At 40.0% G+C, this 21,796-nt stretch overlaps 1 protein-coding gene across 2 annotated transcripts in view; it reads right to left on the bottom strand.

Annotated features, from left to right (window-relative positions):
• LOC144797678 (maestro heat-like repeat-containing protein family member 2A) overlaps window positions 1–21,796 on the bottom strand; it is a 61,275-nt gene that overhangs the window by 31,709 nt on the left and 7,770 nt on the right. Inside the window, exons 2-12 of one of the 2 annotated variants that reach the window (XM_078668399.1) lie at window positions 21,368–21,460; window positions 19,819–19,897; window positions 19,288–19,401; window positions 18,582–18,643; window positions 16,663–16,782; window positions 14,194–14,301; window positions 12,252–12,372; window positions 10,093–10,133; window positions 9,634–9,775; window positions 5,060–5,112; window positions 3,803–3,910 (exon numbers count right to left, since the gene is read on the bottom strand). In XM_078668399.1, the coding sequence (XP_078524525.1) occupies window positions 3,803–3,910; window positions 5,060–5,112; window positions 9,634–9,775; window positions 10,093–10,133; window positions 12,252–12,372; window positions 14,194–14,301; window positions 16,663–16,782; window positions 18,582–18,643; window positions 19,288–19,401; window positions 19,819–19,897; window positions 21,368–21,460 (1,041 nt within the window). The remainder of the gene's footprint in view (window positions 1–3,802; window positions 3,911–5,059; window positions 5,113–9,633; window positions 9,776–10,092; window positions 10,134–12,251; window positions 12,373–14,193; window positions 14,302–16,662; window positions 16,783–18,581; window positions 18,644–19,287; window positions 19,402–19,818; window positions 19,898–21,367; window positions 21,461–21,796) is intronic. The other variant, XM_078668400.1, reaches the window with a different exon arrangement.

Raw genomic sequence — 21,796 nt, 5'->3', positions numbered from 1 at the left:
GAGTGCAACAGTAGGGAAAACGTTGGATAACGGGTGGGTAAAAATTACTATTCCCACTCCAGTGAGTGGAACAGTAGGGAAAGCGTTGGATAGCGTATGGGTAAAAATTACTATGCCAACTCCAAAGGGTGCAACAGTAAGAAAAGCGTTGGATATCGTAAAAATAATATTTAATATTCCAACTCCAAAGAGTGCAATAGTATGGAAAGCGTTGGATAGCGTAGATTGGCAAATTACTATTCCAACTCCAGAGGGTGCAACAGTAGGGAAAACGTTGGATAGCGTAGGGGGAAAAATTACTATTCCCACTCCAGAGAGTGCAACATTAGGGAAAGCGTTGGATAGCATAAAAGTAAAAATTACTATTCCCACTCCAGAGAGTGCAACAGTAGGGAAAACGTTGGATAGCGGGTGGGTAAAAATTACTATTCCAACTCCAGTGAGTGGAAAAGTAGGGAAAGCGTTGGATAGCGGGTATGTAAAAATGACTATTCCCACTCCAATGAGTGCAACATTAGGGAAAAAGTTGGATAGCGTAAGAGTAAAACTTACTATTCCCACTCCAGAGAGTGCAACAGTAGGGAAAACGTTGGATAACGGGTGGTTAAAAATTACTATTCCCACTCCAGTGAGTGGAACAGTAGGGAAAGCGTTGGATAGCGTAAGAGTAAAAATTACTATTCCCACTCCAGAGAGTGCAACAGTAGGGAAAGCATTGGATAGCGGGTGGGTAAAAATTACTATTCCAACTCCAGTGAGTGGAATAGTAGGGAAAGCATTGGATAGCGGGTATGTAAAAATGACTATTCCCACTCCAATGACTGCAACATTAGGGAAAGCGTTGGATAGCGTAAGAGTAAAAATTACTATTCCCACTCCAGAGAGTGCAACAGTAGGGAAAACGTTGGATAGCGGGTGGGTAAAAATTACTATTCCAACTCCAGAGAGTGCAACAGTAGGGAAAACGTTGTATAACGGGTGGGTAAAAATTACTATTCCCACTCCAGTGAGTGGAACAGTAGGGAACGCGTTGGATAGCGTATGGGTAAAAATTACTATGCCAACTCCAAAGGGTGCAACAGTAAGAAAAGCGTTGGATAGCGTAAAAATATTATTTAATATTCCAACTCCAAAGGGTGCAACAGTAAGGAAAGCGTTGGATAGCGTAGATTGGCTAATTACTATTCCCACTCCAGAGGTTGCAACAGTAGGGAAAACGTTGGATAGCGTAGGGGGAAAAATTACTATTCCCACTCCAGAGAGTGCAACAGTAGGGAAAGTGTTGGATAGCGTAGGGAGAAAAATTACTATTCCCACTCCAATGAGTGCAACATTAGGGAAAGTGTTGGATAGCGTAAAGGTAAAAATTACTATTCCAACTCCAGTGAATGGAACAGTAGGGAAAGCGTTGGATAGCGTATGGGTAAAAATTAATATTCCAACACCAAAGGGTGCAACAGTATTGAAAGCGTTGGATAGCGTAGGTGGGAAAATTACTATTCCAACTCCAGAGGTTGCAATAGTATGGACAACTTTGGATAGCGTTGGGGGAGAAATTACTATTCCCACTCCAGAGAGTGCAACAGTAGGGAAAGCGTTGGATAGCGTAGGGAGAAGAATTACTATTCCAACTCCAAAGGGTGCAACAGTAGGGAATGCCAATTAACCGCATGCGTGCGGGCGGAATTCCGCTCGTACGCTGAGATTTTTAAAAGCGCACTTTACGTGACGAGCTGGGCTCGTCATCAGCGTGCGAGGAGGCTACCTCATGACGAGCCCAGCTCGTCATCAGCGTGGAAGGGGTTAATAAATATTTACAAAATATATTACACATAACAAAATGTAATTAATTACAATTAAATTACTTCCCACCCTATTCCCCTATAAACCCACAACCCACTCTGGTACTAAAACATAACATTTAATAATAATTAACATTAATTACCAATTAAATAAATATTTTATCAATTAAAATAATGAATTGCCAATTAATAATTACATAAAAAAATTAATTATTTACAATTAAATTACTTCCCACCCTATTCCCCTATAAACCCACAACCCGCTCTGGTACTAAAACATAACATTTAATAAAAATTAACATTAATTACCAATTAAATAATTAATTTATCAAATAAAATAATGAATTGCCAATTAATAATTACAATTAAATTACTTCCCACCCTATTCCACTATAAACCCACAACCCACTCTTGTACAAAAACATAACCTTTAATAATAATTAACATTAATTACCAATTAAATAATTAATTTATCAATTAAAATAATTAATTGCCAATTAATAATTAAATACAAATGTAATTAATTACAATTAAATTACTTCCCACCCTATTCCCCTATAAACCAACAACCCGCTCTGGTACTAAAACATAACATTTAATAAAATGTAACATTAATTACCAATTAAATAATTAATTTATCAAATAAAATAATTAATTGCCAATTAATAATTACAATTAAATTACTTCCCACCCTATTCCCCTATAAACCCACAACCCACTCTGGTACTAAAACATAACATTTAATAATAATTAACATTAATTACCAATTAAACAGTTAATTTATCAATTAAAATAATTATTTGCCAATTAATAATTAAATAAAAAATGAATTAATTACAATTCAATTACTTTCCACCCTATTCCCCTATAAATACACAACCCACTCTGGTACTAAAACATAACATTTAATAATAATTAACATTAATTACCAATTAAATAATTAATGTATCAATTAAAATAATTAATTGCCAATTAATAATTAAATAAAAAACGTAATTAATTACAATTAAATTACTTCCCACCCTATTCCCCTATAAACCCACAACCCGCTCTGGTACTAAAACATAACATTTAATAAAAATTTACATTAATTACCAATTAAATAATTAATGTATCAATTAAAATAATTAATTGCCAATTAATAATTACAATTAAATTACTTCCCACCCTATTCCCCTATAAACCCACAACCCGCTCCGGTACTAAAACATATAATTTACTTAAAAATAAATTTATTAATATATAAAAATAATACACATATAATAAAAATTAATTTAAATACTTAACAAAAACATATAACACATACATAATAAAAATCAAAACAATAATACAAATATCGATATTAATAACATCGAAATTAATTACATCGATATATATGCTATCGATATTACTAACTTCGATATTACTTACATCGATATAAATGAATTCGATATTACTTACCTCAGGGTCGATATTCTGTCCTACGATATTCTTGACATCGATATTCTGTACCTTCGAAATTTTAAACACGATATTTTGGTAGGTCGAAATTTTCATCCTCAGTGATGTGTGAGGGCACCAAGAAATAATCCTTAAGATTCCCCCTTCTTTGCCCGCCTTCCTTTCTTCTTTGCTTTTTGATAGGAACAATACCTCCACTGCTTTTTGCATGAATATGGCCTCACATCCCCTGAATGGGGATTGGCTCTAACATGAAGACTACCTATTGGCTAAAGGAGATCCATTAGGGAAATGAGTATAGCCCTGAAATGTTGTGGCTTTTATTGATTCAAGTGGAGAGGATTACCTCAGGGAGTTCATCTCCATCTGCTTCTTAGGAGGTCAGTCCTTCCAGGGAGTGGGAGAACCATACCTGATTTTCCCAACAGGCTAAGCCCAATGCTGTGTACCAATATTATAAAAATTACCTTTACTAATGGAATACACAGTTCTACCCTTCTCCGACTTTGTGTTAAATTGACTTCTCCAATGGTTCAATACTGACCCTTGAGAGCACTAACCTCCTCATTCACATGATGGGCAAAACTGTCAATCTGTTCGGTGAGTTCTTCCATAAAAGAGACATGCCATTCTCTGTATGGGGCTTGTTTTAGGATAGTCCCCAGGAACTGCAAGAAAAACAGTGAGAGACTTTAATGCAGTAATAGAAACGTAAATGCAGTATCCACGGCTGACGTCTGCAGTGATTTTGAGAAGATAAGGTTAAACAAACTTCAGCTAACAACCTCTGTAATGAAATTATATTTGGACATAAGAACCAGAGAACACATACAGCAATGCTTAAATAGTGTGGTGTGATATCAGTGCTGAGAAGAAACAGGAGGCCTTGACAGTGGCCGTGATTTACACAGAAACACATGTAACAAAACCATGCTGCCCACAAATTATTGTGAAAAGAGCAACAGTGCAGCCATCCAGACAGAAAACACATTGGGACTATGCAACAATATCACATACTTAGAAGCAGAATGCAAAAACATTTTGGGTATCCAGCAAGGGAGCAGAATGTAAATTTAGTGTTAACAAGGGTGAAGACTGAACACAAGGAACATAAAATTTCATCTCAGGAGCACAATAGAAGCTCAGTGGAGTGTGATGGCCCGGCAAAACATACAGTGACAGAGTGACAATTCAAATGAAGATAGGGAGCATGGATCATGTGCCTATCCGATTGCAGAATATGAATTTACTGATAATGTGGAATGCAGTGGGAAGAGTGATAGTGTGACAATCCAGGGAAAGAAGAACGTTGTGCTAGTGTGACTATCCTGGGGGATACAAAAGAGTCGGAGGAAACAATTACCAGTAAGGGGCTACATTTTTAGCCCTGTGCAACAACAGTCAGATTTATGAGTAATGCAATGATCACTGTGGAGCCTGTAATTTACCTGGGTAAAACATGCAGATAAACTCTGATACATGTAGGACTAGGTGTCGTAAGCATGCAATTTCCAGTTTTATGAATGTCAACTTGGGCCAATAAGGTTTTTAATGCCTCTGGTAAACATTACATATTAGGGAAATGTTATGTACCGGGTACAGCTGCTCCACCTCTGTGCCCAATCATAATCAACAGCATAGTAACGATCATAATCCATAGAAATAATAGGGATATGGTGAGAATATTGCAACCTCATAGCAGAACAGCACTATGATGGGGTGAATTTAATATCTGCATATATTCACGCTGAATGAGTGGCTTTGGAAAACAAAGAGACAAGCGTCATGTGTGACATTCATTAGCAATTCATCCTTACTGAAACAAGCGTGCATTTCCACTTTGCCAAGTCAAAGTTTCTTTCCGTGGAAGCTGAAATAGTAGTTGGTAAAAAAGAAATATATGTAAGTAAAAGTGAATAGCAAGCAACATTTCAAAGGCAATGTGCTTACATACCAAGCACTAGCAGAAGTAGATTCACACAATTCAAAGTGTGCAAAATGTGTTTGTTGGCTTAGCCTGTCCTGGGAATTGAGTTCAAGGTCATTAGTTGTTCATGTGCCCTTGATGTCACTCTTAGCTCCTTATATCTGGTTGTAATTTTAGGTTTATATATTCTGGTTTCCTTTCTTATATAACAGAAAGGTCACCACACCACTTGTTTGCAGAAAATCAGTTTATTACAGAGCTACTGCCAATAAGCATTTCAGCTGTCAGATTAAGCCTTGATCACATAGGGGATCGCCGTTGTGGTTCAGAGTAAAAAAGTGCATATGTGCTCTAAAATTACATACACATAGAAAAATACTCCTTTATTATATCAAAGACCAAAATATTTTGTAACACTTCTTAATTTGCTATAATACCCAACGTACTCCAATATAGTCCTAGGTAGTCGCACAAGCTTTTACCGACATTTGTCCTACCTTGCTCTACATAACAGTTCTGGCCCTGACGTTTTACCTAGTTAGGTGCTGCATAAATGTTGTGTAGTTTTCTCAAGAAACTAGCCTAATTTATTATGCATGAGGATTCTTAGTATCACAGCAGGATTACAATCTTGTGCATAATAACTCTGTATAAGGGTCACCACTATCGTCATCCTTGGCTTACATGCCCACAGAACCATGGCACATCTAGGTCGAACCCCTGATGGTACCTTTCATGTATATAAGTACCACATCTTTGCTGGGCAAGCCGGAGGAGAAAAAGATTCTACGCTGACATGCTGACACGAGACGCTGAAGTCCCTGCATGCAGACACTCCAGTTAGCAGTCGTCTGACATTACTTGTGGGTTGTCCACTCGAGACCAAGATGGGGTCCTTTGCTTTCTCACATCAGGTATTGGGGTTTGCTCTTTCCTAGGAGGTTCTTGGCTATACTCCAACATACATGCTAGGTACACTTAGGTACATCTAGTTAGGGTTTGCATCGTAGGAGTACGCACTATTAACTTTATGTATTTATATGTCTGCATATATTTCCTATTTTATCACCATGGTAGAATTCTACTTTTTATTTACTCTCTTGGTGCTTGTAATCGTCTATATCTGTTTCTGTCTCGTGGTTATTGCAGCACATGTATTTTATGCTAGAATGACTCTAGTTCAATAAATACTTATTGAAAACACCCCCACCATTTAGTCTGTGTATCTCTCTGAGATAAAGTGAGCACAAGTGACCAAGCAAAAAGTACTGTACTGTTTCCATGATCCCTGAGGGGTCAGGGTTCTCATGTTCGATAGTTGCCAGAAACTATTCTCTCCTTGGTAAGGTTGTGGGGCTTATAGTAGTAGTAAAATCTTTATTCGGGATTCATTTTCCATGAATTACCATAAAAGCATTTGTACATTACATTTACATACGTTTTAACAATGGAAAGATATATTCAGCTCATTTAAAATGTATCATAATATCACTTAAACAGAACGATTTGGTTATTATTGTTCTAAGGATTGAGCCTTTGCTTAAAAATACATTTTAGGAAGGTACTGACAACTTTACAGATATATTGTGAGCTTAGGAATTGTAGCCACAGCATTGCAGGACGACATTTTCGAAGTCCTAGGGTTCTCAACAATGGGGTTAGGAAAAGTTTTCGATGGACGGAATAATATTTACAAAACAAAACCGTATGCATTGTTGACTGTTCAGATAGTTTGTCACAGGGGCAAGGGATTAAACTCTCCTCCCAGCTATTTCTATTTGGGAATGCTAATATCCTGTGAAAAGTGTTCAGTCTAAACCTCACTAGTAAGAATCGTTCAAACTGTGAGGTAACATAGGTTAAGTATGGTTCCATTTCCATTGTCGTCATAACTGCCAAAGAATGCTGTACAGATGGTTTCTTAATCTCTAGACTAATACGTAGTTCTTCAAAGTGGCTCAAGGCCTTTGCCTTAAGCTCTTTCTTAGGAATTCCGACTATAGTGTCCGGCTTGAAATAAAAGTCGGGCATTCCTAGATCAGTGAGGAGATTTTTGACGTAAGTTAACCAATCTATTTTTTCTGCATTGTCTAGTGTCATACAATCCGCAACAATAGCTTTGGTTAGAGAGTTCTTTGTTGAGACCCATATTCTGCGCCATAGAAGTACTGGTTCGATTTTGGCCAGGTCCTCAATGTACGGTAGTCCCAGTTCTGCATGGGAGGCAAAAGTAGATACCCTTTTAGGGACCGACAACAAAAATCTTATAAAGGTATTCTCTGCAACTTGCAGGGCTTTTGTATGTTTATGTCCCCATAAGCCCGCCCCAAAAAGTGCGATTGAGTGGCACTTGGCTCTATAGATTTGGAGGAGTTCAACCGGGGGTTTCTTCCCCAATTTTTGGGCGAATTTCATTAGGGCAGCGATAGAGCACAGAAGTTGGTGCTTACGTGCTTCTATGGCCGCTCTCCAGTTGATCTTCTCGTCTATCATAATTCCCAAATAAGGATATTGGGAAGTGGTTTCTAGTTTTACTTTATTTAAGAAAATACGTTTTTCGTTTTTCTTAGCCCGTCCAGCTGCCATAACAAAAGTTTTCTTTATATTTATAAGCAGATCTAGATCACTCATAAATTTCGCATAGCTATTTATGGATTTTTGTAGCTCGCGAGGTGTACGTGCTATGGTTACGGCGTCGTCTGCATATAAGAGGGCAGGCACCAGTCGATCTTTTACACGGGGTAGGTCCTGTCCCCCCCGTAACATCTCTACCTCCATGCCATTAGTATAGAGGGAGAAAAGAAAGGGGGCCAGGACACATCCTTGCCTGACGCCGCGCTCTACAGAAAAGGAATCAGTCAGTTCGCCCCGTACTCCAAAACGCACCCTCGCGGAAGCATTGGAGTTTCCATGATCCCTGAGGGGTGAGGGTTCTCATGTTTGATAGTTGCCAGAAACTATTCTCTCCTTGGTAAGGTTGTGGGGCTTATAGGGGCACTGTGAGCTAGCTGGTCTACATACTAACATATTCTTTGGGGGTGTCTGGAATCAGTCTGGACACCAATCCCTTAGTTTATGTTGTCTAAAACATGGAGATCCTTTATAGATTTGTAGGAACTACCCGACTAATTCACATAAGTGACATTATAATTTGCAATTAATTCTACCTTAAAAACACAATAAAACACTTCCGCATGATATCTGCTACACAGGCTGAAATATAAATCTTGTTTTTAAGAAAACAAGGGTGACTAACCTTACAGAAATATGTATCAATCAATTTATTAAGAACATAATATCACCAACTTTTCTAAATGTTCCTCCATGTGAACTTCTCACATAGTAGGATTCAATTATGCAACATTTAAAACATTACTTTTAACTGCAACATATGGTTGTACCAGAGTTCTAACATTTTCTTTCATATTAATTGCTGTGAAATACCCTGTTCATCCTTAGTCATCACACAAACAATGTTATGCCCGAGTAGACTAATCTAACCTACCATGTACCCTGACTAATACCTACTTCTAATACAAACGCAGAGAGAGCGTTTGGTGTTTATAAATGTGTGTGCAAAATCTCTTCTGTATTGAGGCCACCAGGAGTTTTTGTTTCAAGTTTAGTCATTAGAAGAGTTGGTGCTACTGAGTTGTTACAATAAGTCACAATTGAAATAAAAGAAAAGGTGCCAAAACAGGTAGTGCTCTAAAATAATGTTGACCTTGGATATACTGAAGAAATATTTTTTTCTATGTTTATGGAATTTTTTGGCACAAATGTACTTTAAAATACTGAATCAAGATGCCGCATTCTTATGTGATCAAGGCTGCGTCTGACAGATGAAGCGCTTCATCGCAGAAGCTTTGTATTAAACTGATTTTTTCGGCAAACCAATGTGTCAACTGCCTTTCTGTTATATGCGGAAGTAACCCAGAACTTGCAAGAAGATACCTGACTCCGTTTCAGTTATTGCCTCATACGGTTTGGAGTATGGCATCGGCCAGCTACAAAGAAAAACTGTGACTATTTCTTTTTTTGCTTCCTTGTACAAGCCTTCAGCCAGACCTCCTCATCTGCTGGTCTAACGTGTCCTATCATTCACATTCTCTTCTGTCCTCCACAGCATACATCATGGGCCAATTCTGCCGTTGGCTAACTTCACTGTGAACAATGGCATTCTGCTTTTTCACAAGGAGCACATCCACACACAAATTATTTTCATTTATTAAGAATGTGACCTTTTGAGACCAAAACCGTATTTTTTATCTTGGTATGAACCTGGCATCATCTCCCACCACAATACAAGTTTATAAAAACGTGAAAAAAACATGAGTGGACAAGGTCTAAAAGCTAGCAGCCAACACCAGACTTAATGGCTTTGTCATTGGTCAATGGTTGTTTGAAATGCCATTAATACTTGTTTAAATTGTGTGCTCACTGGTTCATGCTTTGGGGTCTCACCTTCTAAATATGTTATCAGCGGGGGGATCTTCTTTCTGAGGAGTTTTGCTAGAAATGGGTAATTCGCAGGAATCAGCCGTGCGAGAAGAGCCAAGACTGAAGTTCCCCTTTCGACATCCCAGCGAGGATATGAAGAAATTACCTGAAAACCCACAACAAAGAATTCAGAAAGTGATTCTGTCATGAGTTCCTATTCTCTAGCCTAAAACTTCTGGAAATGCTACCTTGGTTTCTACGCAGTACTTAGTACCAACCACATTTTGGCTGTTTCTGTTCAATGTAAGTAGCATGTTGTACTGATAACCAATTTACTGGAAATAAAACCATCAAATTCAAAAGGAAAAAAGCTGAGTTGAATTTAAGATCTCTATTAGCAGGTTGCATAGAAATGGCAGCAAACAACTTGGGAAGAGGGATCTGGTGGAATATGATGGGGGGTGGAATGTGATACTCACTCACCAGCAATCTTATGAAGAGTCTGTGTATTGGAATTTCTTTAGCTGTTTAGGTACAAAAGAACAAAGATATGTCATACTCAATCCATAAATGACTGAGCAATACTTGCCAAACGAAGACACATGGCTGACACACACACTTAAGACACCCAGTAGTACCTGTAAAGAAGATGATGGGTGATGGGAGGCATTTCAATGAGCCTCTAGCGGTCATGAGGATGCTTTGAAATTCCTGCAAATACTGGCAAAGGCACCCTTACCACTAAGGAGTGCCCAGGGGTGTACAGTACCTTGACAGCCTATGCTGCAATTCTCTTCCTCCCTCCCTTAGTGGTTGCTGTCAAGGAATGAAAGCTGGAGGAGGAGCTACCTAAGCTGCCATGCATAGGTTCCCGCTACAGCTTTCATTGAGGGATAGAAGACTCCAGTGGGATAAGAGAGGATGCGTCATGAGCCGTGGACGTGCTTTACATCCTGAAGGACCATGGAAAAATGGGAGCCATTTTCTGACAGCGGATACCCCAGAAGAAAAGAGGACTCCAGAGCATGTTCTTGCATATCTATTTTCTAATAAGGTTAACGACATGGAGCAAGCAAGAACAAGCACATATTTTGCCTGTTCGATTCTGCTCAGGACTCCTAACATGAGTGACAAATAAATAGACTATGATACCATCTGCCCAGGTCACTTGCACTTTATCAACACATCCACTGGAAAGTTGAGCGGGGAGAGCTAATTGAAACCCTGGAATTATAGCAATTACAGGTATTCACCACCAGATGTGAATCTCCTTCGTAACCTTGGAGTCAGTCAAAATATTTATTTTCACTTACGACCATTGAGCATGCATCCCTGCTTACAAGTGAGGGCCAATAACTATGTATGGAGCTGAAGTCCCAAATGTTGAACCAGAAACATTGCAGAGACAAATATCATAACTAATAACTCCATGGAGAAATAAAATACATCCCTGTTGCGGTCGGCAAAAGTAACAACACATAAATAGGTACCATACCCAGCAGGGTATGATCAACATACTAGACAGAAGTAACATCATGGAGAGCAAGAATACTCCAAGGTTTGAAGAGGAGCATTAGAGCCCTGAGTAGCCTCATGGTGTGTGGAAACCTGGGACAGTTAGTACATTGCATTTAGGGGGTAGGAGCAATAACCAGACTAAGAGCTGAAACAAACAGGAAAGTCACTTTATGTCTGGCAAACTACAAAAAGTATATAGGGACTATTTACAAGCCCCTTGTGCCACCTGTGCATCACTTTTTGAGACACACCAGCAGTGCAACCTGCTGCTCCATATTTACAAGGACAGGTAAAGCCACCCTGCGTGGCTTTTAATGCCCTTGTAAATATGGCCCCTTTACACGCAACACTTGGTGTGGAACAGTTGTGCCATGGGTTTTGCTGTGAGATTTCCTGCGCAACACCCAAGGCTTCTGCCGCATTTCCAGATTTACAAGAAATAGTACACCTGGAAATCTGTAAGAATGCTACACCTCCCCAGGGGGAGGTATAGGGAGGTGCAACAAGGACACATATTTTTATTTCTCCTCGTTGTTTACCTCTTTCTACGCATACTGCATACTGCAGCACATTTAGGAAGAGGAAATTACCTCTTGTGATTGTTTTTGTGCACAAAGGTATGCCTAACTGCATAAAAACAAAGATATGCCTTGGTGCACAAAAACAATCATCCCTGTGACGCTGCCTCCCTTGCACCATGGTACAAGGGTGCCTTCATAGGTGCATGGCAGCTAATTATGCACCAGCACTGGGAGAGCAAAGGGATCCATTATATCATTGTAGATATGAAGCATCCCGGTGCTGCGGAATTAACGCAGCGTGGCACAGCCAAATGGCTTGAGGCACAGCAATTAGTTAATTCCTTATGAATAAGGCTCACAGCGAGCAGCAACATCAGCACAGACACATCTATCTCTAAAAGGAGAGCAATAAATGTTATTTGAAATATTGACACCCACATTCTATAGTAACTCAACCATCACATCTTGAGCTAATGGACTGGTTCTTCAACTCATGCCTGATCATGACAAAGTAAGAGGGGATCTGGGGAGTAGAGGAGGAAGCATTAACCACCTTCAATGGTAGATCCCACTGTGTCAATGAGTAGGACGCTTAACACTCACCACATTCATGAAAGTTGATGCTTGCTTTCTTATCTACAACAAGTAGCATCTGGCACAGTGCTGGCACAGATGAAGTATAGTCATCTTCCAGCATGTAGCTCAAAATCTCTTTCCAAAATCCCTGCAAGAAAGAGCAGCGAATGTGTTATTAGTATCATTAGCATTTAACAAGGCGGCATTCCCACAGATAAACAGTCATAGCCGGTGGGAGGGTTTCTGGTGGGTCTTCTGGAGATGGGGCTACATTTGAATTATCCCCTTCCTGATACCATTCCTTGCTGATGGGGTCCAAGACAGATTGCTGGTATTACACTGATGTAGCACCAACCCTGTTCAATGCTACAATCCGTGATTCTATATCCGAGCAATTATTTGCAGAGAATGAGTGCAACATTTATTCTCCAAAAACCCTGTGAGAGAGCTGCTTTGTAAATGATCTCATTCTCTGCTGTTATCCTCATAACAATCACAAAACAGAACTATCTTTATAAATGTGCCAGAGTGTGCAAAGCTATGGCTGGGAATGAACGACCCTGTTGATATGAAATATTGGTGCTTGATGTATCAAGTAGCAAATAGGAGATGCAGATTGAGTAGCTATGTTTTGCAATGTGACTGATGTGCCATTCAATCTCGTTTCAAAGTGGCTATTTAGACTAATTTGGAAAACCTGCCTCATTAAAAAAAAATGAGGTAGGATTCGACAATCTTCTATGAATGCCGGAAATGCTGGGAATGAGGACTGCATGGGACAGCAGACCTCTATCCCTGCAGCAGAGGAAACAGACTTTACATTGCGTCTCAAATCACGCTGTGCCTTAATAACTTGGTCCAAACCACTAATAATAATAATAATAATGAGATTTATAAAGCACATAGCTGCGTCAGCTGCGTGTCCCAGCACTGGGGTATCAGTCCTATTATACAGAGTAAGAATATGATTTTACCTAATTTAAGTTAGCGTGAAAAAACATGTTTTTAAATTCTTGCGATATCGTATTTCAGATTTTTCTTGCCTAAGCCAAAGTGGTAGGGAGTTCCACATCTTGCCTGCCAAGTAGTTGAAGGAATGGCCTCCAATGTGAGCATTTTTGATTCTGGGGATAGATGCAAGAGAGGCATTAGCTGATCTCAGATTTCTTTTAGGAAGATAAGGTGTGATCAGAGGTGACGATATTTAGGGCCTTTATGATTGAGAATCTTGTGACAATAGCACATGGCTTTGAAATATACCCAATGCCTTAACGGAAGCCAGAGCAGCATTGGTAGAGCTGGGGCTGATGGTGAGTGTCTAGGCAGATGAAATAGCAGCCAAGCTGCCATATTCTGCACCCACTGTCGTCTTCTTCATCATGTCTGTGACACTCCGCGATACAGAACAATGCAGTAATACAGTCTCAACATGATTAAAGACTGGACCACTGTCTTTCTGGCAGCTTCTGGCAGGAATACAAGATGTTTTTAAGGTATTTAAGATCCCAACACATTGCCCTGCAAGACTCGTAATTGCTGTACGTGCCCTAATGTGTCTTTTCAATGCATTCCTTTATCAAGCAAGCCAATACAACCACTTCCCTGAAGGAAAGCGTTGTTGGACTAATGTTGTACTTTAAGTCCAACTCTTTCCCTACAGTTGCACAGACTGGAGTTGGAATAGTAAATACTATTCCAAAGTCCAGTGCTTTCCCGAAGGCAAATCATGGTAACGACTTGGGTGAAAAAGGAATGCATTTTAAACATGCATTCATGGTTCAGATCACTATATGCATATTTCCCACATACAAACATGCAGCAGAGAGAGCTTTACTAAAACATGCTATTATGTGAGTTAGAGGATAACGAAGATAACCTGGGAATTGAGGAGTCTTTGGACATTCTGCAATTTATATTTTGTACACTTCTAGTTTATTGACCCACCTTATTTCACATCCTTCTCACTTACCTCGTCAGTATTTTTATGGCGTAATGCAATTTTATTGAGGAGCTGAAAGATTTGGATGTGGATGGTCTCTTCTTCAACATCAGATTCAGGATCCATATGACTAATGCCCTGTGAAAATGTGGAAAAGCAAGAGAAGTAAAGTAACATATATTTTCACATCATTTTCACTGTGTTTTCTCACCTCATGGAGGGTCAAGAGATTTGAGAGTGAAAACATCACAATTTTCAAATCAAGGTTGTAAGCACAGAGAGAACCTCTTGGCTTAAATTCAAATGTGAAATTAAAACCACTAGCCGCAAACATGTAAATAAAAATGTATAAATGAGGTTATGCACCCATGCTCCGCTCTACAGAGAATAAAAGTATATGGTCATTTGGCGGAGAAGTGTATAGCATTCATATACAGGGAAAATACCGGTGGACTCACTTATAATATGTAAGGTTCTGATGCACTGGGCACTACATCTGACACATTGCACCTCTGGCACCACAAGGTAGTCTCTCTTGCTCACTGCAAAGATTGTGATGCCCCATGAGGCCTCCCCTTGCTGCTTGATGGGGAAGTATGTGCTACAATATGGTACTTCTTACACTCAATAAGACAAAACCGGGAACTGCATTTTTGGGAGGCAGTGCTGATATGAAATACTGATTTGAAGTATGTTTGTGCTACTTTTTGTAGGATTTGGTAGTTTGCCCTGTTAGGCATTTCAACGATAAAGCGGGGTATCTAACAGGAAGGAGCCCACTAGATAATGTATTATCAGTGAAAAACACAGCTTATCAGTGCATTCGCTGAATGCCCATGTGCCTTGCCCAATCACCCAAGAAACTTCCCAGTTAGCCCCGGCAAAGTCTAAGGGCCAGTTGTCTCACATAGGCTGGATTGTGTGGTAGGCCTATATACTACATGGGAGCACTGCTGTTAAGACGTGTATGGAGCGAGTCCCATTCTCACAGTGTCTGAGCATCTTATTTCTTTGCACTCATGCCAGTCAACATGTGCATCTGGTTACTAAAATGGGATCTAGGTATTCAAGCACCATTGTTACAATGCGATGCAACATAAGGACAGGCATCTGAATTGTTCCTGGCATGATGCCTCTGGCCTGTGGTAAAAAAAAACTATGGACAGTGTCTGGCTCATCTATTAGTTGAGCTTAATGGGAACACAAGAGTAAGACTAAGCATGGACTGCAGACACCCTGGATTATGGTCAGGCCCCAAGGAGATGGATACCAGACGTCATCAGTGGTACCGAATCCCCACACATATTACTGAGCATGGACTTGAGTTGTGCATCTTCATACAACTACTCTGTAACATGGATGCATTGGCCAAGCTTGAGGAAGTCCTACCTGGTTCACAGTGATCCAGAAGGTCATGGCACCTCTGCTGTTATGGAGGAATTGGTGAGACCATAAACCACTGTGGCCTACTCTCCCAGAGACACTGGTAAAGCCAAGAATACTGGAGTCTTCAGACACCATGCCACCTGCCATTGCCCATGCTGCCACATATCACCTGCAGCCCCACAAGCACCAGTGAAGAGCACTGATCCAACACCCATTCCAGGCCCCTAGTCAGATGACAGGTGTTTCCTCCAGCTACTAGAGATAGGATCAACGTGTAAGTGCCCAAAGGACTTGAGATGGTCCAAAAAAAGAGAAGAAACAGAAGAAGTGCCCAATACAAAATCATACACAAGGCCTGTGGAAGAGGAGGGCAATGAAGGAGAAAGAGAATAACTAAAGGATATTATCAGACCACTTTCTGAAACTTGTTGTTCACAACAGTGGACGATTTTGCACAACATAAGAGCAGGATAAAAGTTATAAAATTGCCAGAAGTGCCACAGTACGAATCAAACCAGCTGCAATAGTTGAACTTTGGGACAACGACTCCACTTGCAGTTGACATCACTAACTCAGACCCCACAATAGTAAGGGTACACTAGGTTAAACTTTTCACAATAATGGAAAAACCATAGATTGGGTGTACTGGAAGAATGACTCTTGAAGTGAAAGCTATAAGTAAATTCACTTGAGTGGTTTGGTTCACATCATGGACACCCTGGAATAACAAGACATGAAGAAAAGGCATGTACAGGGTTGGCACTGATGGGCAGCTGCTGAATTTCAGGTGCAAATGTAAGCAGACAAATGGATAAGGGACACCCATAAAAGTGACGGAGGGAGAAAGACGCACTGGAGTGGAAGTAGGGAACATCAAGCTCAAATGAAGAACATAGAATGTCAAGGTGAGACTATGGGAACTAACGAGAGGGACATGAGGTCTATATTCCATCATCAGGGGCAAATATGTGACACTGCTGATGTATATTATATGGCAAAGTAACTACGTTGGGACACAAGGGGGCTAAAAGGTCCACTTATTTCTTGTGTGCTGACTACTGTTGCTGTTCCCTAACACATTCACCTTCCCAAATATGTGCATCTGCCACTTACCTGCTCTTTGATAAGGAGGCTGGTTTTTTTAAGCACATAATCCATCACAGCTCTTCCGTTCACATCATAAAAACCTTTGGCTGTTAAACTGGACATTAAACTTAAAGTGGCAAGAATAACCTGTAATTGAGAAAAAAGGTAAGCATGGTTAGTGAGAAACCCTTTTGGTGTATGAATAGGAGAAAATCACACATTCCAGTGAGAAAGTAGCAAGGGAGTGTGAGAAAACCATGCATTCTCTCCTTCCTTTTGTCCACAGAGTAGACAGATATACATTTTTATGTGTGGAAAGCCAGTACCTGGATACAACCTTTTAAAGTATGTTGCAAAAAGGGCTATTATGACACTCTGAGAATAAAACTAGAGTCAATTTAATTAAACTGTGTGTCTGACTGAAGTGTGATTGAGGGAATATTCAAATATTCCAGGTGGGCTACACCTTCTATAGGTCCCTGAGATTTGATAAAAGATTTTTAAAAAATTGCAAAATATGCCTAGGTAGCTTACAACCAACAAAAAGGCTCTCAGGACCTGATATTGATTACAAAAATGCAAATGAGAATTCAATAGGCTGTGGATTCCACTGCTGAGGGAATTAAAAAAAAACTAGAGTTGTCTGTGGGAAGAATGATGGCCGCTGTCTAACTCCACCTGTAAGATTGAGCAGACATCCCAACACAGACAGCAGATAACAAATGGGTTGCAGTACTTAGAGTTCATTGTCCCACACCTTGTTGTTTGGTTGATCCATATCACTTTCAAGAAGTGTTTTGGCTCAAGACCGTAAATAGTCACAGTTTCCTGTATCCAGCATTGAGTTAAAATTCACATCCCTAACATGGTTCTGTACGCTGTATATTTGCACAATCTGGCCACAATGGCTTCAACTGCCAAAGAATACATCCATGCTTGATTTCTGTGATTCTAACATTCCTAGCAGAGTCCTGTCTCTGATGTTCCTGGTTTAATCTGAAAAATATCTAAGAATAACTTGGTTTATATCGTGCCCTGATGTTAAAAATGACAAACCCAATACACCTCTCAAAGAGAATCCAATAGAGACAAAGTTATGGAAATACAGCCTTTTGTTCGTTATCGAAAGAAAACAGCTTTGTTGATTTTCCTTTGTGCCTATGTCCTGTGCTTGCTAACATGCTGAACATGGTGATTCTGATACTGAGTTACTTGCTTTCTCCATGGCACTGAGGTCAGGCACATTGTGGACATACATGGCATCAAGAAAGTCACATATATTCCAATTTCTACATAAAATACATCTTTTTTATCACAATCAGACTTTTCAAACGTGCACATTGAATATTATCCTGTATTATCGATTCACGTTTGGTGAGATTTCGCTGAGACATAGCCCAAATATTATTCTTGGTAGAGACATTTGAAATACTTTACACCACGGTTGTTAAAGATTTGAGGAGATATTAATATTCTGAACTTCAAAACCCCTTATTTGATCATCAACATTCTCCTCCTCAGTGAGGGGTATTACAGATCAACTCAATGTGAAATACAGACTAAATATGTTAACAGCATACACAAACTTTCTTTTAACACACACTTATTAAACAATTAGGGATCAGCAACCTCTGGGATTGGGTCTGAAAATAATGCATTGACACAGACTAGGGCAGGAAAACTGGGATATGTCCACTTGGACAGGGAGACAATGGAGCACAAGACACACTGACACACTGAACTGACAGAAATGGCTGGAGGTTGCATGACCCAACACCTCCACTGAAGACTTGCCTTGGAGAAAGTCAACAGATTGTGGTGTGCAAACCACAGCTCTGAGTCCATGCAAGTAGGACTACTGCACTATGCAAAAACTGCGTAACTTAATTAGATTGAGTTGCTAATTATGAAAGTGCTTTAACACACGTATAATAGCTTGATGGTACCTTGCGATTGTCATCCTCAAGCACGTGACGGACAGCATCCAGATAAAAGGCACCTTCTGAATCTATTAAATAAAGCCATACACCAAATGTTCATAACACATAGATATTGACTTTGTCTATTAAGATCAAGATTAATACATAAGTAGTGAAGTTTCAACTATCAACTGTGATTACCACCCTGAGGGTCCTGTCTTTCAGTTTTGGTTTGTGAGTCTGTGACTGTGAGCCCCATGGGGCTATCAATGCCTTCCTGGTTCGCCGTGCATGTCTGTGTCATCATGTACCACTGAGCGTGTCTGTGTCACCTTCTCCATATTTTATTTCCCTTTTTGTTCCTGTCCAGTGTCTATGTCAGGATCGGTTTTCACAGTGTCCCTGTCCCATTAATGGCTCACAATGGGAACAATTAACCGAAAAGAAAACAGTGGCACTCCTTTATTTCTTCACCATGATTCACATAATTGAAGTTGATGTAAGCAAGACTTTATTCGTAAATTGTAGTGCTCTACCAGGAAAAGTTGGCAGTTAATGTAGCTGAAGAATATAAAATTGAAGTATTTTGCTTATAGCTGCACCATGTTGGACAAGTAAGGGAGTAAGTTGGGAATACAACTTAGGGCTCCGGATTCTATGACAAGCATTTTATCCTTTTAACTATTTTCCCTACCTAAATCACACACTGCCACCCACCCACTGACAGTCTTACCAGTTTCCGAAAGGAGCTTGCAGAGCAGCTGTAATGTTGTGGCACGGGACTCTGCACCTATCTGCATCAAGCTACTTTCGAAATATTTATGGACCTCACTAGAGTGAGAATGGGCTGCAAGAGTAAAGTGAAAAGAAAAAATAGACATAATTGAAAAATAACACAACATAAAATTATGCAAGAAGGAACTCAACGCCGGGGAGCAGCCCATCAAGGCCATTCTTCAACGCATGTCCAAGAGGTATGTTATTAATGGTCTGCAACATTTAATTATGATCTTACGAGCACATGGTAGTCATGTGACTACTATAGCTGTATATAGTAAACTAGGCACCATATTCCAGTAGCAAGCCAACCAATGTACTGGGTGGGGAGATAAATACTGAAGCAATAGTAGCTTTTAAGACGATCAAGTTACGTGCAGGGCAGTGTACAGAAATTAATGTTACAGAGGACCTGATCCCTAGTAAAGGCCAATATATACTTGCAGTATCACAAATATATACATACATACATTTATGACCAACTCACCCAGTGACAGGATAATAGCCGTGGACAACTTGAGTGGCTCTTCTGTTTCATCGGAAACCCCACTTGAGGGTGTGCAGATCTGCCAATAAAAAAGCCATAATAAATAATAATGGAAGCTAGGCTATTTGAAAGCCAATCCCATACATCCAGACAGCAAATAACTTCCAGTGGGGAAATGATAGCATAGGAGTTTGTCAGGACTTGTGGGGCCATGATCCATACCACGCTACAGTAAAATTAATTGTGTGGAATACAGCATATTCAGGGTGCCCGATATTGGTGGAAGTGCAAATTCTCAGATACCACTCTAAGATGGATGCCTTAGTTTCCTATGGTTTTAGGATAGTTTGTAGACTCAGAAGTCTGGCGAGATTGCAGAAGGTAGTGGTACTTAATGCTTTTAACAAAGCTGGCACTAGTGGCGGCTATTCAACGTAATCAAGATGTAGGCTGTTGTTACACTTCATCTTGGCTTATCTCTGGGGACGGTAAAGCTGTTCCCCTTTTGCGTCCTACGGTGTCTGGCCAGCATAGTGGGTTGCATGCTTTTCAGAGCAGGCCTTTTTTGCTTCACTTTTTGCCCATTTTGCGTCCCAGGTCTCTAGTCAGCAGAGTGGGGAGCGATTGCTTCTGTCAGTGGCTTCATTAGGGCCTTTTTCTGTTCTCGCCGCCACTTGCTGTTTCTGCTGTACCACTTCATTTTTTTTTCTTTACCGGCATTTAGTTCTCGCACTTTGGTCCTCATCAGAGATGCTTGTCTTTTGTTTCCCATTCATTCCAGATTCCACGTGCCAGCATTGCTATTTGGAATTTCATGCTTATGGCCGTCAAGTTGTGCACCTGTTTTCAGAGGGCCTTCTTATATGTGGACTGGGGTCTTGAATGCTTCAAGTTTGGATTGTAAGGATATTCCAGAAATGTTGTGTATTTGGATTATTTGAACTAAATTGTGGGGTAGTTTCTGCATATATTGACTTTAGGAACCTTAGTCGGATAAATACTGAATTTCCTTGATTGATGGCATTAATCAAATGTATATGATATAGCCTTATTATTATTAAATATATAGATTTAAGATTGGGTGTACTGTTGTTGGGAATGTCATGAAGAGTCCAGTATATGTTATATAGTAAAGTCTAACTGGACAATTGAACCTCCGAGATAAGCTTTGTTAGTATTATGTATCTGTTGTAAACCATTGTTATTGGGCACAGCTTTTTTCTTTCAGGTCTCCATCCTTGGTGTTACCCCTGGGTCCCTTCCCTTTCCCTGTCACTCGGTTCCTCTGTTACCTATTATCAGAGCCAGAGCTGCCGGGAGGCAGACTTATGGGTGGTTCTTGCAGAGGAGCTGTCAACACTGGCAGATTTATATCCATTGTCTTCTTTCTTAGCATCCTAGAAGCAAATTGGTTCATATAGGATTTTTATGGATTATAATTTAATATTTTATGCAAGAGAGTTCCCAAATGTTACCCTTTAAAACACTCCTAGGAAATGTCTGTCGCCTCCCACTGAAATAGTTTGTTTGTCCTCATGTATATACTTACCAGGTGATGTAGGACGGCAAGCACGGTTGGCACAGTTCCATTCAGCGCTCTGCAACTCTTAGTAACAGCTGCCTTGATGCATAACTCAAGGGTCTGCAAGGAGATAAGAAAATTGAGATGAGGCCAAAGGGCAGTTTGTGCAAATGATGATGGTCAGTGGTGAATTACAAACTTCAAAGTGTAAATGCTGTCTGAATGCAAGAGTGAGTTGGTGTGCGAATGAGCTCTCTTGTGTACTAATTCTAAATAGATATGACCACAAGTAGATTTTGACAGATGACCGTCCGTATGTCTAATTTTTTCTTTCCTGGTTGCTCTGTTTTCTTGACTCACAGTGCCTTAAGATCTCTCAGATCCACGTAGTGATTTCTGTAGAGGTTATCTGTTGGAATCAGATGTTGGATTTTAGTCCATCAAGGAACCAGAAGA

This window comes from Lissotriton helveticus, chromosome 12 (genome assembly GCF_964261635.1).
Source record: "Lissotriton helveticus chromosome 12, aLisHel1.1, whole genome shotgun sequence".
Taxonomy (NCBI): Eukaryota; Metazoa; Chordata; class Amphibia; order Caudata; family Salamandridae; genus Lissotriton; species Lissotriton helveticus.
The sequence above is the reverse complement of the archived record's forward strand: the minus strand, read 5'-3'. Positions and strand labels throughout refer to the sequence as shown.